Below are 19898 nucleotides of genomic sequence, written 5' to 3'. Positions count from 1 at the left end.
TGTCGACCATGATATAACACTTTTTTAAAAAGTACCTGGCACAGCCTTGATATCTGTGTCCGACCTGACGAAGCTAAGCGCCGTCAGCAAAATAGTGATCCAGTTTCGTGTTGTGGTTTGAGCCAAGCCTACTTCACGATACACTCGCATCCCCGTAGATTGATACGGGTATATGGAACACACACGAGCCACTGTTAGCGTACTCAATACATGAGCCAATTCAGTGACCATGGGCCCTACTCTCGTCAAAGTAATCGGCCTCGATTGCTTTGTGTCTCGCCTGTCATTGGTTGTTACGTGAAGAAGGCGTGTTATGTAAAGAACAGAAATAAACATCACGCGCCCTCAACCTATAGCTCGGCCCTTGACCGTACAATTTTCGTGATAATGTAGATAACAATAATGATGCCGCGATGTTACGCGTAAGGGTTGTCTGCCTATAGTATGGCGACAAATAAAGCAGATAAAGCACGAAGAATGCAGGATCGCAAGTGCTCGACTATTGGTTGAGAGTGCATGGCATTCACCTCTGTTCTTCATACCTTCTATCACGTAAGGACGAGAGACAGGCAAGAGACAAAGTAATCGAGGTCGATTACTTTGACGAGAGTAGGGACCCATGTGTCATGCGACAAGGACATTCAATGGAGCAAACTTCGTAATAAGACGAAAGGCGCGGAGACAGAACAAAACAAAAGGGAGAGAACCACGCAGGACAAGCCCTGACTTGCAACTGAAAACGTTCCTTGAGAAGACTACACAACGTAAGGCACACGTGCAGAGGCAGACGTCTTATGCTTCGTCAGCAGCTAGTCAAAGACTCTACGATTTTAAAGGGACGGTCGCATCCTCTTCAGTCCAGTGGTTTGAAATCCGAAACGCATACGAAGCGAATAGTGACAGGGCGGAAGCGAATACGACGCGAATACCTGTAGAACCCGGCGAATAGTTGCAAGTTGGAACGGTTTGTACGCATAAGTGCAAACGTACAGCAATCGTAAGCAGAGAGCAGGTATATTTTAATTTGCAGCGGTATACAAGCATCAAACCTCTGCCAGTATGCATGCAGAAGGTGGTGTTGCCGTTCAGAAACACTGGCTACTCTACGTGATCCAGCAGAAGACTCTCCCTTGTGGATGTGACTGCAATAGTCGTGCGCTCCTACTTGAGTGACTGGAATACAAATATATTTCTGTGCCGCGTTGGCAAGCCTGTTGTACCGATGGCAACCTGTAGTGTGCCACAACGGTAATGGACGTCCTGTGCTCTATGCACTCAACGAAGCGGGGTGGAGTGCCCTGAGAGAAAACGAGGACGAAGGAGCTTTTGCTGCGTCATCTTGTATTGTCTTAACGACGTGCTCTTAAACTCTGTTTTTAGCGTAGATGTATGCGCCGATGGAACTTTCACCGGCGGCGGCGTCATGCTCATTTTTACCACCGACAGCCAGCGGTGGCCGGTGGCGTCAGTGGCACGAACACACAAGTCAAAAACAGCACGAAACCGCAACGTACTCTCATCGTCACTCACTCAACATCAGCAAATGCAAATTCGACTTCGCGAGAGGGCTGCAATGCGCGCAGATGACCTCTTCTAATCTGTTTTCGAATGCGAAAACAGGTGAGAAGAGGTCCTCTACGCGTCGGTTTGGAAACGCCAGAGGCGTTTCTACCCTGCTCTACGACATGTCTACTCTGGCAGTTTGGCTCCGTGTTAAGTATTTGTTCTTACGTGGCTTTTTGCGCGGAAATTATTCGAATATATTTGGCATGTAAGAGACATTCGACTCGATTCGCAATTCGAATACTGAAATTCGTATTCGATTCGGAATTCGAATCCAACATATAAGTATTCGCTTTCATATTCGAAAAACGCCAACGCTTGTGTACAAAGCATAACACGCGCTATAAATCCTCCTTTTTGGATGCTACATATAAACCAAAATAGTGATATAGTACTTCAATGAGGTCTGACGAAGAAATATTTTTTTAAATTTCCAATACCTTCAGGGCCAAAAGGGCACAAAAGAGGGGAGGGACTGGAATAAATAAATGGAGCAAACATACAAACAGTTACAAAAAGACGCAGCTTTCAAAGAATGAAGAGTGAACACACACAGCAGGATCACAGACAGTAAGCATGTAAAGGTACATGGTGGATATTAAATATTGCAAAAGAGCCGCAGTCTGGTGCCCGAAAATAAATAATAGTAGCAACAATTAGCATATAATATCTAACATAGGATAAGACAATGCGCATAGAAAGCGGAAAACGGGAGAGCATGGGTGTGAAAATGGGTTTAGCACTACTTATGTAAAAAATAACTCTGTAATGAAATCCCTAAAAGAGGGCAGATCCTGTATAGTAGCAATGTCACACGGTAACCTGTTCCAATCACGTGCGGAGCGAATGAAAAAGGAGTCGGCGGAGAAATAGGCAGAAGTATTGAGCATTTAAATTAATCATCAGCGTAATAACCAGTGATAAGAACTAGGTTATAAGTCGAACAAAGCTATTATTTCTCGCAGGAATTCGCAATTAGACACAAGTACCAGCGGCAAGTGCGAACCACCATTATAGGCTAGGGATTATGCGGGAAAGGGGAAGTTTAGTAAGTGCAAAGGCTGGTTGTGGGTTCGGGCCACTGGATCCACTGGGAGGGTCCGAGGACGTTATCAACTTGGTAGCAGGGTACAAGTTGCTCGTAGACACTTGTTCTGAAGCTGCGATGATTTTCGCAAATCGAACGCTTTTGAAAACTATAAATTGGACAACGCTGCCGCAGGTATGCACCAACCCGCCTGTTTGTTAAACAAATATATTTGCTTAGACACGCCGTCTTTTCAAGGGGCGTCAAATGCGGAGTGTAGTGTGCTGAGCTTCGGGAGTACGTGAAAGAAGCATCGGGTAGGCAAAATGTATACACGGACCGACCACTATTGCGTCACTCATGATCATACTTGCTTCACGACCTAAAGTAAGAAATTATCAATTACAAGAGAGAGAGAGAGAGAGAGGAGGAGGAGGAGTCAACGTCATGCAGACAGCAAAGACCTTGCACGGGTAGCGTCCTCGATAAACTGCGCACCGGTGCGCCTCGGTGCGACTTGGTGCGACTTGGTGCGGCTTGCCATCCTCGATAAACTGCACTGCTGCACAGTGAACGTCCTCGATTAAAGGAGTGCACATGTTCAGTGCAGCATTAAGTTGACCCGAACCCACACTGAGAAAACCGGCCGTGAGTAAGAGCTCCTGATGTCCTGATAAGCCATCCATAGGAACTGCTCGGTTTATTAACCAGCGCGGTGCTAATATCGCTAATTTATACGGGAAGGGCATGTGACTCGAACAGAGGAGTACCTTGGATCCCCGCAAAATTTATTCCGCAAAGCGCGCAGCCAGCGTCAGAGCATTCGTGTAAACAATCATCTTCACATGTCACCGTGTACCATTTCCACGACCAAGCTCTCCCATGTATTGGATAGGGCAGTAAGCACACCAATCATTCTAGGCTCACCGTACACTATCTACCCATGGGACCAATGACTTCTCTATTTGCTTTCGTTTTCAATAGATGGCGCGCGATAGGCCCCAGTTTCACCACAGGTTTGACGCGTTGTGGGAACCCGCGAGTGACCCGCGCTTGACGCAGCATTCCTTGAAATCGGATAGGTGAAATAATCTGCAATGTACAGCAGAGCTATTACGTATCTGGATCGTCCAAAACACAAGCTTTCAGAAATGTGCACAGTTTCTACAGGTTTTGCATTCGCTTTAGAGTTCCTATAAGAATCGCAGTCCTTCTTTTACGCGAACTTGTGAGAAGCCTGCGTGAGCAACAACTGTCATTGCAGAGATACAGTCCGTGCATTAGGCACCAGTATTTTAGACAGAGGCCACGCAAATGTAGCTATATGAATAAATGGCGCAAAAATAGCTATGTTTATGAAAAAAGGCGCGTGCTTTGAGACAACAACGTCTGTTTTTTTGTGTGTTGTGTGAGAACCAATTATGTTCATTCACACACATTCTTAGTTCGTTTCGTCTTGCTCACAAAATTTGCTTCATTAAGCTTACGATGATGAGCGCGAAATTGAGAAATCCAAAAACAGCGAGCTCTTGCGCGAAGTTACCGCTCGATGTGACTGACATTCCTTCGGTGCGTGCGCTGTCCTGTGGAACCAATACTTCAGTTTCCATATTTGTTGCATATGTGTTTATTATTGTTTTTAGGTCACCAGGGGTAAGTATCCTCAAAATATACTCTTTGCAACCAGTAATAAGGGTGCGCTTTGCTGTGTAATTCCACTACTTTGCAGCTCCAAAAGCAAGACGCTAGTAATAGGTGGTGTAGCCTTGTTCCTCTTGGTGGCTGGTTGCGCAATCGCTGTGATTGTCGGAGGTATGATGATTCATCGCGAAAGACTATACTCGACAGCATTGTTCACGGCAGTTTGACACAATATTGGCTAGACGTCGGCAGAGCTGGTCCTGCACTCTTAGAAATGAACTTCACTGTATAGAACGCTCTTAACCAACCATAATTTCGAATGATATCGTTATCTGCCCTGATTTGTTGAAAACGGGAGGCGTACGCCTTTTTTGTGACAATTATGAACAGCATAAGTGTCACAAAAAAGCGTACGCCTCCCGTTTTCAGCAAATCAGGGAAGATAACGATATCATTTGAGATGATGGTTGGCTAAGAGCGTGCTATGCGGTGAAGTCCATTTTTAAGAGTGTGTGTTCCCGAGATCTACCCAGTATTGTCTCTTTATTGAGTAAAAGGGTTCAGTATGTCCAACATTCTACCAACATTGGCTAGATACTTGATATATTGGGCCAATATTCCAGAGACTCTTCCAATATTGGCTAGGCATTGGGGATTATGACCATTGCTAAATAAGTGAAAAAGAGAGGAATTCAAGGGGGGAAAGGAAGATTTTCGATGGATCCACCGCATAGCACGCTTCTAGCCAACCATCAGACCGAGTGACATCGTTCTCTCCCCTGATCTGTTGAAAACTGGAGGCGTACCACTTTTTGTGACACTTACGCAGAAATATTAACTGTCACAAAAGGGAGTACGCTCAATACTTTCCATGAATTCCGTACATGTATACCGGGTGTCTCAGTTAAATTCCCGGGCTAAATAATTCGCGAACGGGTGTACTAGTCGAATAACTTTCTTTATTCCAAGTATCTGTCCGATACCACCTACAAGCTGCGCACAGTGTGAATGAGTGGGAGGCACCCATTATTTAAATAACAATTCAAATGGGTTTCGTGAAAAGCATAACTTGTAAAAAAGACGGCCGTCGGCATTAAAATGGGTACTACCCTTTTTGGTACTTTCCGTGGACAACTTCTCGATAAAAATGTGCCACCAAAGCAGATCATTTGATGCAATAAGTAGTCGGTTTCGCTTTGCATATTTTTGTCGCGGCTGGTCGCGGAGAAGTGCAAAAGGACGCTCTTCCATTCCCCTATCCACCAATGAATTACGTGTTATTGAGCTTGTTATTGAGTGTATATCCATTTATATACATGTGCTCATTTTAAAATAATTGGCCTTCAGCGTGCTGTGTGATGAATATTTGTTTTAAGAATGTATACATGGATCGGAATATTTTTAGAATTTCCCTTATTCGTTTCACTTCAGCGCTTTCATACACTCTAAAAATAGTACTTCGTCGCATAGCACGCTGTGCGCCAACCACTGCAACGAATGATAGGGTTATCGCTGATTCGAAAACGGGGGCGGGGGGGTGGGGGGGCCGTACGCCTTTTTGTGGCAACTTGGATATATGAAAATTGACTCAAAACGTCGTACGTCCCCCTCTGTCTTCCAATCACCAACGATAACACTATCATTAGTGGCAATTGTTGGCGCGCATCGTCCAATGCGACGAAGTTCTGTTTTTAGAGTGCACTTTTGGAATGTTACTTGCCAAACAGAAACGCATCTGGAAGGCTCGTTCTTGATATCCACCTCTCATGTATCTACACTCTTAGAAATGAACTTCCCCACATAGCACGCTCCTAGCCAACCATCATCCCGAATGACAACGTTCTCGCCCCTGATTTGTTGAAAACGGGAGGAGGAGCCTATTTTGTGTCCATTACGCACGGCACAAAATAGGCTCCTCCTCCCGTTTTCAACAAATCAGGGGCGAGAACGTTGTCATTCGGGATGATGGTTGGCTAGGAGCGTGCTATGTGGGGAAGTTCATTTCTAAGAGTGTACTTATTTATCATTTTAATAAGCGCTCACTCCTAATAGTTAGTCTTTGCTTTTACTTTAGTCTATATGCCTGGCGGCGAAAAGGATGAAGAGGGCAAAGAAAGTGCAGGAGTAGAAGCTGTTGGTGGTGATGATTCGGGTGAATCCCAGTATTTCCCGGCTAATGACGCTGTCAGCACAGTCCCTGACACTCTGATGCCTTCAACACCAGAACTCACGACCACGTCTACTACAACGTCAAGTAAGACACAAAAACACAATAACTATAAGTGCAGAAATTATCCTCAGTCAGCATACACTGTGGCTGCTTTGACAAGTTCTCTAAGGGGGTATCCCAATATCTCACAGTTTTAGAGCACACATGTTCAAAATCCTACACGTTTAAAATCGCAAATTGGCACAGTCTATTGCTGTGACCGCCTACAACACGCGGGGGAACTGCAGTCAACAAACATGAACTACTCTTGGTCTCACTACACCACCGTACAGGTCTCCCGTGTCCATAAACTGGCAAATGTCGCTTCATTTTCTGTTTCTTCAGCATGTCAGGCCCTGCTGAGCCTAACTGTCGCTAAAATGTGCGTTTGATTCGTTCGCTAAAACGTTCTCGATGGACACGGAAAAGACGCGAAGGTGGCACGTTGTTCATTGATATCTCACTTCGAAGCGGGGATGGGCACAATTTACATTTTTGAGTATTTAATTATAAATAGAAAATACTTTAATGGAAGAATTATTTAAATACTCTGCATAAACACTTTTAAATATGAATGTTTAAATATCAAATATAAATACGTAACTACATACCATAACTACTACCATATTGTGAGGAAGATGTCATCTGGAATTATACAAATAATGATGAACCATAACAACAGATCAGCAAAGAATAATCAGATTTATCGTAGCGATTTTAATATTAGAAGCTTCTGGAAGACTGCATCTTATAGGTATCTTCTGTTCGTCTCGTAGAATCAGATTCGCAAAGGAAAACACCTCTCCGCAGGTGCTTAGAAGAAAGGCTTGTATTAATTTTGACGAAGATGGATGCGCGTGCTTGCGAAAACACGCCGTAACTGTACGGCTCTCCGAACTCTGCTTTGCCCATCTTACGTACCGGTATCTTGCGTATTTGAGAATATTTATAAAGTGCTTACAAAGGTAAATACTCAAAAATTGCTGTTTAAATATAATTATAAATACATTTTTCAAGTATGCATTTAAATACAGAATATAAATACACGTATTTATATTTCAAATACTATTTTAATTACATTGTATTTAAATGCCGCCCATTTTCTGCTTCGAAGTACTGTTGTTCTAAGACCTCGCGGATAACTGATTTTGCAGTTTGGGATTTTTGAATTGTGGATTTTGATATCTTTGGAATTTGAATGCTGCGATATCGCGGCGTATCCTTCTTGTTCTCCTTTCGAATGGCCATCGTAGGCCAATAGGTCAACTGTACGCGATATTTTTCGATGACACTACATTATTCAGAATTATATCTACGGGGATTACCACAATAGTGGGAGGCTTGGCAATGCAAGAAGTAGAATGCATCGCGCATTCATCAAGCAGTGTATCGAGAGAATGCATCGCGCTGTAGAATGCATCTGTAAGATCCGTCCCTTATCTGCTCCGTGGTACCAGCCGCCTTAAATGCAGTGGTGGGTTTTTACTATATACGATTCATACGTAGTTGCTCCGAAGCGATATGGTCGCATCCAGTGCGACCATCCATCTGCCGATCTAGCGCTGCCGTTCTTCATCTGTCGTTCGTTGATTAAACATCTCCACCACGACGCTGTGCTGCCTCACAGATGTATGAATCGCTCGTGCAGGTTACCAGCACTATTTGATGGAGTAAGAAGCGTCTCCTGCAAAATTTCTGCAGGTGGCTGACAACACTCTTGGTGGTCGGTTTCGGGATTCGAGGTTGAGTTCTTCTATACACTCTTAGAAATGAACTTCACCGCACAGCACGCTCCTAGCCAACCATCATTTCGGATGATATCGTTATCTGCCCTGATTTATTGAAAACGGGAGGCGTACGCCGTTTTGTGACACTTATGCTCTTCATAAGTGTCACAAAAAAAAGTACGCCTCCTGTTTTCAACAAATCAGGGCAGATAACGATATTATCGGATATTGTGGTTGGTTAGGAGCGTGCTATGCGGTGAAGTTCATTTTTAAGAGTGTAGAGGGCCAGTCATTGAACAAGTTCCACTCACTTCTAAGTCCACTGTGGTGGGCCGTGGACGATGATGGATATGCGCCTGGAGCAGCTGCTCCTCAGTTCTACCGGCACCGTCCCAGCGTGAGGCCATGAACATCTCCCAGAGACAGTCTTTCACCGCTGGTCAGGATTGGTGTGGATGAAGACCATCTCCTCCGCACAACTTACTTGGTAGAGCACTACAGCTTATTGGTCCATAATTGCAAACTACGCCGTAGAGAGGCAATCATTGGTCAGTTCCACCCTTTCTAAGTCTGCTCATATATTGGTGCCATCTAACAGTATATTCCACTCATTGGGCCATAATTTGAGGATGCTTTCTCATTGGTTCAGGACTAGGGCAGCATCAGCTAATCTAAGGTCGATTCCAGACATTTCTAGATTTCTAAGCCCGCTTAGGCTGGTAGTGCCCAACTGCTTATTGGTCCAAAATGCCACCCAAGTCATAGAGAGCCAAGCATTTGTTAATTTGTTAATTTGTCGATTTCTAAGCTACTCATACACCAGTAGACTCCAACTGCTTATTGATCCATAATTCCAGCAATGCTATAGATAGCTACCCATTGTTCAATTCCACTTGTTTCTAAGCCAGCTCACAGGCTGGTTGAGGCCGACTGGTTATCGGTTCAGAATTGCAGCTGCGCCACAGACAGCCACTCATTGGTCGATTCCAATTATTTCTAAGCCCGCTCATATAGGCTCGCCAGCTGTCTAACTGTACCTTCCACTGACTGCTTCATAATTTTGGGGTGTTTTCTCATTAGTCCAGGAGAGCTCATAGTTGCAAACGTGCAGGATATACCTCCGCGTGCCAGTTCAGATGACCAACTCTTCTGGGACAGTTCATATCCTTGTTCAAGATACATAACCACTTTGTAAGAAAGAGAGAGAAGAAGAAGAGGCGTGCGGCATGCGCGTATCGTAGTTGATTGTTCTAGTTGGTTGTTCGACCACATTGCAGCTATTCTGCGTTAAAGCTTTGTGGGGATACCTGGCCCTTTTCCCACATTTCCTGGTGCCGAAACACGGGAGGCTCATACTGACCTGTGTGAAAGTGCTCCTGGAATAGGAACATGGAACGACTCAAGAAGCTTCGGGCCGCAGTGCGTTCCTGTAAAATGAAGCTTGCAGAGGACATTCATGTTGCATTGCGTCGATAATCTCTGTCCATGGCACAACTGCAGCTCAAGCTTTCTCTGCTCACTTCGGAGGCGTCTGTCCTGACTGACATAGACGCCAAAATTGCAGGCGTCATTGAAGAGATCTGCGACTCATACATGGAGATTATAATCCGAGCTATGCTAAGTGCCAACCGATATTTCTCAAGTCAGCTTCGAGCCACACCTAACGGTAAGCGAGGAACTTCTGGTACCGGCTATTTACACGAACAACTTAGCGTGCAGAAGCTTCCATATTGCGCCGTTCAGTGCAGAATTGTCGTCACGGCAGTCATTTCGGGATCACTCTGCATCCGTAATACATGAGAAACCTTGATTTGGAAAGAACCAGTTTGACGGCTTCAAACCTGCAGAGTCAGGAATGAACGAACAGTATACATGCAAGATGAAAGAAGATATACATAATCGATCAAAGCGTGGATTAGAAGTTTTCGACAAGCACATCTAGGACTCTAAGTTAAACACAACGGAGAATAAAAGGATGGATATTCTGGCAACACATATGAAAACATATGCCTCGTCCCAGGATTTCACTGTGTGACGAGATTCTGCTCTGTTTCATGGAGTGCAACTCCATGACGAACCTATGATAGTAGACCCTGTGGTCAGTCTTTTCCCATTGCTAACTGAAGCTATCACTGCGCAGTTTAACAAGTTAGATCGTGAGGAACCAGGGTTTTGCACGATTTTTGCAGGGTTTTGCAGCTGTGCACGTCATGCAACAGAGCTTCGTGAGCCCGCAGCATCTCACCACAATGTTGGACGTGCTCTGTTTGTTACGGATCACGATGAGGTCCACTCTCTTCAGCCTGTGGAGGATTCCATTGCATTACAATCCCCACACCTTAACATGGAAGATGGTTACCGGCAGACATTCCTGTCTTCTGGATATCCTACTTGTTACACCATAAAACAAGAGTACCTTCACCAGCATGAGGTCTACAGGACACCTCCCGCCAACCTTGACTACCGCTTCCGTTAACGATCTAAACAGTAGGCAGAGATTGACGCCTCCCTTAATGGAGCCAGGCTCTACAATTCGACCGTCTTATGTTCAGTATTTCCACGAGTTTGCAAAGAGCGACCTTAGGGTCTCAACAAGCTTTTGCCTAAACAACCAGGCTGTCTGCACTAATGGTACTTCTACACTACCTGAACAGAAGACAGAGGCAGCGTCTGCCCACGTGATGTGGAAACCACCGGATAATACAATCCGTGGTTATGTGCTTTACCACGCTCACCTGCGGCCCGGAGTTTATGTAAGAGAAAAAGGGGGCAGGGGCAAACAACAACTCTATTTTTAAGATGATGAATGGGGTGTTTCATCGCCGCTATATGATACGATGCGAGCATGAAAAAGTCCCATTATGGAGCAGCAGACCACACAGAGACATGGAGAGAAAGCCAACAGATGGTGCCCATCGCACACACCTTTCTGAAAGATACAACCGTTACAACAGTTGACATCGAACTCCTCAAAAGTTGCTGCTGTTCTTCAAACCAGGACTTAGCGTAAATAGTAACCTCTCTCAAAAGTGTTTAGTACATCAATATCACATTATATCTGTTCGCAAATTCGGGGCTGACGCCCACTTTGTCAGGATGTAGAAGGTCGCCATCATTCAGTAAATATAAGTGTTCCAGTTTAAGTAGTGAAAAAATATGACTATATGAGAGGCGATGACTTGTGTTTGTCATCACACAGGGAAGCGGAGAGTCGAACCGAAACATTTACTGGTTCGGTACGGGTTTAGGTTTGATGATAAGGGTTCAGCTCCGGTTGAGCTCCGGTAGGCAACTATAATGGTTCGAACAGGTTTTTCCAAACGGTTCGGTTCACGAACCGGTTCGGGGCCACGGGTGGGAATGAAGCACATTTCTGTTTGTGAGGTACAGTAGAGCCCTGCACGGGCCCCCGTTCCGGCCCGGGCCGACAAAATATGCCAGCACCGCGGGCCGGGCCGGGCCCGGGCCGTTAAAATACGCCAGCACCGCGAGCAGGGCAGGACCCGGGCCGACAAATATGTTTCCGAGAGTCAGGTCCGGCCGGGCCACGCACCTAATTCCACACAATGGAGGTGCATTAGTTCATATCATCATACGCTTGCGTCATTCCTGTGCATATTTTGCAAACACAAGCAAAGGACACTGCATTATGCATATGATTCGACCCTCTAGAACATTCTCAAAGCCACTTTATATTGCTCCTCACTCCTCACGTATTTTACAATCAGTTTGGCAAAGCTTGGTGAGAGGGGTAGAGACTGAGAGAAGGAGTTTGGCGACAGCATCCTCTTGACAGTGTAACGATAACGCCTATGCCCGCGTGCGTTCGGGATTTAATTTGATCTCGTGCGGTTACGGTGTTAGACCGCCATCACTTGTATCTTTGTCTTCTCTCCTTATAAATTTACTTCTAAATTTGTTTCATAATCGCTAGAAACGCGTACGGCGCGGCTGGAAATATGAGGCCGGGATCTACTCGCCGCGTCACCGGGCCGTGCCGAGCTTTGCTCTATTTGCTTAGACGCCGGGCCAGGCCGGGCTCTACTCACTGGGACACTGGGCCGGGCCGGGCCGCATAAAAATATGAAGGTCCGGGTCGGGCCAGGCAATTTTTCGATGCGCCCGGGCCGGGTCGGGTCCGGATAAGTCGGCCCGTGCAGGGCTCTAAGGTACAGTACTTGAAGCGAACAGAAAGGCGTCAACGGTTCAGGATTTTGAAAGATTTTACGCGATATCAAAGACAAGATTAGTAGTGGTTACGACAGGAGTATAATCATTAATCACGAATTGTTGTTGTTATCTTTGTTGTTATTTCGCGACTCCAGAAAATCCAGAGCATTCCTGCAGGGCATGCCTTTTTCTGCAAGCAACAGGACGGCTACGAAGCTAATAAAACAAAGTCGAAAAAAGTTGTTCTAATGCTCATGCACAACATGCAAAGATCCGCCCTTAAATCCTTATGAACCGTTATTTGAACCGGTTACCAGTACTTGTTAGTGGTTCATTTCCGGTTCAGATCCAAGATGGCGTCGACTGTTTCGGTTCGGTTCAGTTCCTGTTCGGCCAAAAATAACGGTTTATAACGGTTTTCGGTTCGGATTCGGTTCGACTCTCTGGGGGGAAGTTCTACATGATGGTATCTCAAAACATGGTGATTTTATTTCACTTTACAGTTCCTTTAAGAGTAATATCCTCACTAGATCTGCACATGCTTAATCTAAAAAATGTGTTCACCTTAAGAGCACTTCAGAAAGATGCACAATTAGAAACAGATCTCTCCCTGTTTGTGAACAAATGACGTCATACTGTTCGACAGCGTCACCAATTTGGTAGAGTTGAACTACGCTGGAAGCTAGCGACGAACAAGGTACGCCCGAAAGCCACGGTCTTGAGGGGATTACGTTTGTTACTGAAAGGGATGCGACCTTCGGTCCTACTCTTCTTTCAATAGGAGGCAGCGTACAAGTGTCCATTCATGGAACCCAGCCCTCCCCTTCAGATTTGTTATGGTTTCAGTCTACCAACGCCATGATGACGTTTTGTCTGGTAGAGATCTATAGGAATGACGATTTTCGGGTGACCACTGTGCACAGAGATTCAATATGCACAAAGTTGTATACGTTTCAAAGCTTCATACAACACAAAGAACCCACTGGCGCCATCGATAGACAGTCACGTTTGAACGCACACACTTTCCATGCTTTCAAAAAGCAGCATGCCCACGAACACCAATTTCCAGAGCTGTCTTTCACAAATATATTTATCACATCTTTCATCATATTTACCGAGCCCGTATATTTCATGCGACATCTCTTTTCATCACTTTTTGCCCTGATCTGCACGCGTTCCATCTAAGATAGAATGCACTCACTAGCAAGAGCACACACACAATACAGAGTACTGCTGAACTGTAAGAAATGAAATTCTAAATAGGAATGGCTGATTTAGGGAGATCACACCATACAGTTTCAAAATGCACAAAGCATGTTGCATTGTGGACAACTCTAAATGTACTCACCTTAGAAGAACAGTAAGAATCACAATTTTTAATATGAATGGTTGTTTATGACAATCTCCATGCAGATTCACTCGTAGATATGTTTGTCGTGCACAGGGAATCGCTTCTTTCTATGAGAGCCCTAAAGGTGATCTGATATCATGTAACAAATCATGTGGTGCGTGAGCTCTGGAAATTCGTGTTCGTGGACACGTCGCTTTTCTATATTGCGGAAAGTGTGTGCATTTAAAAGACATCTTATAGATGCCACTAGCTGGTTATTTGTGTCTATAAGTTTTGTGCATTTTGAATTTGTCTGTTGTGCGATCGCCCTGAACCCATCATTCCTGTTTCTAATCTTGCTTCTTTCAGAAGTGCCCTTAGGATGAATATATGTGTTTCTTTTTAGATAAAACGCGTGCGCAGCTAGTGGGGACATATATCACTTAACCTTCGCCGTTAGCGTCAACCCCTCTAAGACCACTATGGCTTTTTTTTTATGACTCCGCATAATGAACATTGAGATCATTCTTTCATTGTGTATCGAAGTGCAAAACACACTATCTGCAACAAAGATGCCTTTAGCTTCACTGTATGGGAGGTGAATGAAACAAACGTCCAAAATAAATCGTGTTAAAATAAATCGTTCTAAACTAAATAGTTTTAAAATAAATCCTGTCACAATAAATCCTAGTAATACTCCTACGGTTTTCAAAATCCTGCTACCGGCGACAAAACCACCGCCAGATCTCCCGCCACGGATGTGTTTCAAAACCCCCCCAGGTGCTGCTTCGACGTCCAGGATTTGGAGCTCACTCTCGCCGGTCCATACTAGTCGCACCGATGGGTGTATCCCGTTTGAAACCATTAAAAATAAACTTTTAAAAATAAATGCGTAAGTACCCACTGTTAAAAATATATTTCCCATAATATACGATGAAAAATAAACGCACAAAAATAATCGCCGAAATATCCCCGTTCAAATATAAACGCTAAGGAATCCACGGTTCAGAATATATCGTTAAAATAAATCGTTTCAGAATCCCCCCAAATCCACCCTACAGTTGCTAGAGCCATGTGGTATGGCCCAAATCAAGGTGAACTCCAACAAAGGGGCTTAACCTAACCTCACAGGACCAAACTAGCCTAAACTATCCCAAACTAACCGAAACCAAACTAACGTAACCTAACATAACATGATATAACATGATATAACCCAGCGTAAATTGCAATCAGTCCGCCTCCATGTTAGATGGTGAGGGGATTTTGAAACAGTTTATTTCTAATGGTGGATTATTAAATGGTGATAAGGGATTTTGAAACAGTTTAATTTTAATGCTGGATTATTAAATGGTGATCTCTAAGCGGGGATAGTAAGCGGTTTATTTTAGGAGATATATTTTTAACCCTGTCTTTTTTAAGTGGATTATTCTTGAATGTTTGATTCTTAAACGTTTATTCTTAATGGTGGATTTCGGGGACCTCCCACACTGACGATCTGATGAGAAACCCACCACCAGCTATCCTGATACCGAGTGCCGGTCGTCCATAGCCACGGTGGCGCCCGTGGCGGTGGCGGCCCACACCCCATACCGACGAGGAATGCAGCCGGCAGGCCGGCAGTAGATCGTGATCGTCGACCGCCGGCTGCTCTCACAGCGTGTCCCAAAAAGCTGCCTCGACGTCCCTCGCTCGTCTGAGGAGCGGTGGCAAGCCGCACGCAGCACCGACGAGTTAAAAATCCCCTACCCACGGGAAGCTGGCCGACACTTTCTAATATGGGACCGCTAGGACAAGCCTGTAATGCAGTCGTGGGAAAGTGACGACTAGGGCCCGGATTATTAGGTATTTGCAATTGCCTAAACATGACATTCTGCGGTGTGCCTGTCTGTTTGTCAAGTCCATAATTGACTTTTTTTTTGCCAGGCCCTCTTTGTCCACCTCTTTATGCTTGTAATTATGCCACCTTAGCACTAGGCATACCTAGCCATTTCGGAGGTGTCCCATTGCTCGCGGTCAGCTTGAGGGCTTGCGGTGCACACACAAATCTGAGCGCCAATTTTAGCGCGCTGTTGCACAGAATAAAGTTCTTTGGTTGGCAGTTCAAGTGCAGTGTCTTCGTCTTCTCTTTATATATGTCGTCTTTGTACCCGTGCTGAGGGTTTTACCGATTTTAAATACAAATCTGAAGACGTGCCCTTCACGGCAGACGGCAGCAGTAAAACTTCAACCAAATCAAAGCTTGACAAAAAATGTAAACACAAAAAAATATTTTTTTTTGTCGCATTAGCAATATGGATGTATCGTACCCCAATGCTTCTGCGGGAGGTGCCCGAAATAAACCGTCCAAAACAAATCGTTCCGAAGAAAATCATGTTAAAATAAATCGTTCTAAGATAAATCATGTTAAAATTAATCGTTCTAAGATAAATCATATTAAAATAAATCATTCTAAAATAAATCATGTTAAAATAAATCATGTTAAAATAAATCTTTCTAAGATAAATCATGTTAAAATAAATCGTTCTCAAATAAATCTTGTCGAAATAAATCCTGTCCAAATAAATCCTAGTAATACTCCTACGGTTTTCAAAATTCCGTTACCGGCGAGAAAACCACCGCCAGTTCTCCCGCCACGGAAGTGTTTGAAACCCCCCCCCCCTCCCCAAATGCCACTACGACGTCCAGGATTCGGAGCTCACTCTCCTCGGTGCATATGTGCGTATTGACAGAAATGGCATTTATCTTATTACTCTTATATATGTTTACTTACGAAACCGTAATGCTGACGATCTACATCGTTAGCACTACTTCATCGAGCGGATGGCGCCAATTGACGGCTTAGCAGCTCAGCGGCTCAGGTCTGAACCCCAGTGGAGCACTACACCGCTGAGCACATGGGGTAGTCCCCCAATCAGAGAGGGTGAATTCTGAAACGATTTATTTTAAGCTGTTTAATATTGTACAGTTTATTCTGAGTGATCTATTTTAAGCTGTTTAATATATTGTACAGTTTATTAAGAACGATTAATTATTGCGCAGGGATATTCGGGCGTTTACTTTTAATTTTTAGTTTCGTGTTAGCGCCGCGAAGCAACTGTGGCTATGAGCGGCGTACAGACATGGACAGATGGAGAGGGCACAGCATGATGGAGTGGAAGACAGGGGGTTAGTATGCACCCTGTGCAAACTTTGGGGGGAACTGTGCCGACATTCGTCTGGAAAGTCTTTGGAAAACCCAGGGAAAACCTCAGACAGCACGGCGGTTGAGAGGATTCGAACCTGTGTCACCTCGCAGTCTCGGCGTAAAAAAGCGATCATCCTAACCACTATGCCACAGGAGCTAGTGGCGTTTATTTTAAAGCGATTTATTTTAAATAGTTTATTTCAGTATACACCCCACTGTATAGCATCCGCGTTTCTAAGACAACTATTGAGTTTCCTTATAATCTCCTGAGTAAGAATTGCAATCTTTTTTATTTGCACTGGGGTGTTGAAGTGGATAGCACGCTATCTGTGACAAAAAAGGCTCTTAAGTTCCACTGCAGAGCACCACTACAGGGATTCTTGATCCTGTGATGAATGAATTTTCAAATAATTTTTCACAAAGAAGCTTCATTGCAAGCTTCAACCACAAAGGTTTTCCTGATCATGTATTTGATAAACATCAATTATTTTATGTGTGAGTGCAAAGCACACCATATGGGAACACCACTTCATTACGTATGATCAACTTCTATAGGTTTTCTTGATCACATGCTTGATACACACTGAAATCATTTTTTCTTTAATTGTGTGTCGATGGTGCCACTTGTCGGAGGTGATAAAGTCTAGTTCGGGCATGTTTGCAGAACACAGCTGGGGTATGCGAGGGGCGCACGGTCTTATAGAGTGCTTGTGTGGGAAAATTCAGTTTGGGCAGGCCTTTAAAGGACAGGACATTGTATGTCTGACTTGGAATTGTGTAATGGTCATGTGCAAATGGGGTGGTGTACATGGGACCAATAAGTGGTTGTGGTGGTGTATTGGGAACCAGGCTATGAGCTGCCCCAGTAGTGTTCTGGGCTGGCACCCAGGGGTCTAGCCTACGCGTTGGGAACCATAAGCACTCTTGGACCAATCAGAAAGCATCCGATAATTATGGAGCAGTCAGTAGAGTAGTCAGGCAAGCAGGTGGGGAGTACCAGCCTATGAGCGGACTTGGAAATCATTGGAATGCACCACTGAGTGGATGTCGCTCGAATCATCGACCACTATGTATTTGGGCTGTACGAGCCTGTGAGTAGGCTTAGAAATGAGTGGAATTTACGAATGACTGGGTCTCTGTGCCGATGTGTTTCTGGAAGTATGGAAAAATAAGCATTTGGGGTTTACTAGCCTACGAGGGCGCTGAGAAATCCAGAAATGAGTGGAATTGACCAAGGATTGGCTTCTAGATGTAGCTGGGATTATGCACAGATAAGCAGTTGGGCTCTACGAGCCTATGGGCAGGCTTAGAAATCTAGAAATGAGCGACTGGTGATTGGCTGACAATTATGGTCGGATTAGCGTAGTGGGACTGTGTACCAACCTACGAATGACTAACCAATATGTGAAATTGACCAATGAGTGGTTCCGGAGGCAGACTAATCAGTGTTCAGCAGGCTTGGCATTGACGAAGCAACATCAAAAGGCACAGCTGAGATAGGCCAATCAGCGTGAATCGGTGGAGCCGAGATCACCAGTCAGCGATCAGCGACTTGGAATCGCTTAATCAGCATTCGTTAGGTATTGAATTGGCCAATTAGCATGAAGGGTCGGAGCTATGCCAAACAAACAGCGTTTGGTAAGTGTGGAATGGATCAATCAGTGTGAAGGGGTGGAGCGATGCCAGTCAATCAGCGATCAGTAGGCTTGGAATAAACCAACCAGCGCGAAGGGGTGGAGCGATGACGTCTCTGAGGTCCACCAATCAGTGGGCTTGAGCTAACTTAACCTGGATTAGAAATGGCTTGTGTTGGATTAGAATCGGCTTGAACAGAAATAAAAAAAAATGTCGTTATAACGTATCTTTCCCTGCTACTAGCTCCAAGAACATCGAGAGGGGGTGATAACGAAAGAAAGTGGGAGATGAGAGAGTACGGCGTACATGCACAGTGCGACCAAATCAAGGAGTGCTTTTTGGTATCGATATCTCGCCGTAAGTTCACCGTTCGCTGTTGCAGATGATCACGTGGCCCAGGAGGGAATTGGCGGTGGTTTTCGTGGAGAAGCTATGGAGGCTGCAGTTGCACTCCACTGATGCCGCTATATCGATGCCGACGTAGCTTTCTCCTTTCAACGTCTTGAGTCACGTTGCTGCAGCAGACGGCACTTTTCAGTGGCCAGTACTGTATTCTAGTCTCATAACGCAATTCGCTTTTGTGTAGGGTGCTATACACTTACGTAACAGCGTATGCATAACATGCAAAAATGAGATCTCTTTGGCGGTTTCACGCAAAGCGTAGTACAAAAATTAATAACTGAAAAAGAAAATTCACATGTGTAAAATCACAAGGTGACACATTAAATCAGATTGGAATGTTATAGCTAGAATTAACAGAGGCAGCAGATGATGATGGCAGCGAGGTCGTCAATTATATCATTACTTCATTGACATTGGTGAAATTATTGTCTTTTGGCACCAAGCGCCTTGATGCGTTACGCGAAAATATTTGTTGTCTCACGACGCCGAAACCCCCTTTATGTATGGCAGGGTGATTGTGAATTAAATCTGTGGTCTGTCAGTCGGTGCTGTGTAGTCTGTTTTGCTCTTGTATTCCCCTTGCACAGGGAGTTTAAGCGCTTTCATCGAAAGGGTGACATATATCTGTGTTTGCGGGAGTCTCCTACTCCTGCCGTCTTCTGTTTATGTGATTGTATACGAGTTTTAGGAATGTCTCAAGAATGAAACATTAAAAAAAGAGGAGCAGTTCCAGCTCAAAATCGGTGCCGCCACGGTTGATTCTAGTGTACTGCTTGGTGTATATGTTCATGGTAAGACAACTGCGACGGCATTTAGACGGCAATGTTCAATAATGCTCCCATGTAGACCCTTTGAGAGTGCTGCATTAGAGCGCCGCAATCGCAAACTGACATTTCTTTGCATACACACGCGCGCGCACGGAAACATGCTCACGCGATAACTTTCGAAGATATACAAGTGGGTAACAACAACTTTATTTTTAAGATGATGAATCGGGACTTTCAAGATGA

At 44.6% G+C, this 19898-nt stretch overlaps 1 protein-coding gene across 3 annotated transcripts in view; it reads left to right on the top strand.

Moving 5' to 3' along the window:
* The first annotated feature begins 3647 nt into the window (after positions 1 to 3647).
* The window catches only part of LOC135369754 (uncharacterized), a 74454-nt gene continuing 58203 nt past the window's right edge, over positions 3648 to 19898 (top strand). For 2 of the 3 annotated variants that reach the window (XM_064603289.1, XM_064603274.1), the window contains exon 1: positions 9463 to 9833. In XM_064603289.1, the coding sequence (XP_064459359.1) occupies positions 9653 to 9833 (181 nt within the window). In that variant the 5' untranslated portion in view covers positions 9463 to 9652. Of the gene's footprint in view, positions 4403 to 6305; positions 6486 to 9462; positions 9834 to 19898 lie in introns of those variants that run through there. The other variant, XM_064603281.1, reaches the window with a different exon arrangement.

The sequence above is a fragment of the Ornithodoros turicata genome, chromosome 1, assembly GCF_037126465.1.
Source record: "Ornithodoros turicata isolate Travis chromosome 1, ASM3712646v1, whole genome shotgun sequence".
Classification (NCBI taxonomy): domain Eukaryota; kingdom Metazoa; phylum Arthropoda; class Arachnida; order Ixodida; family Argasidae; genus Ornithodoros; species Ornithodoros turicata.
This window is presented reverse-complemented; position numbering and strand designations above follow the sequence as displayed.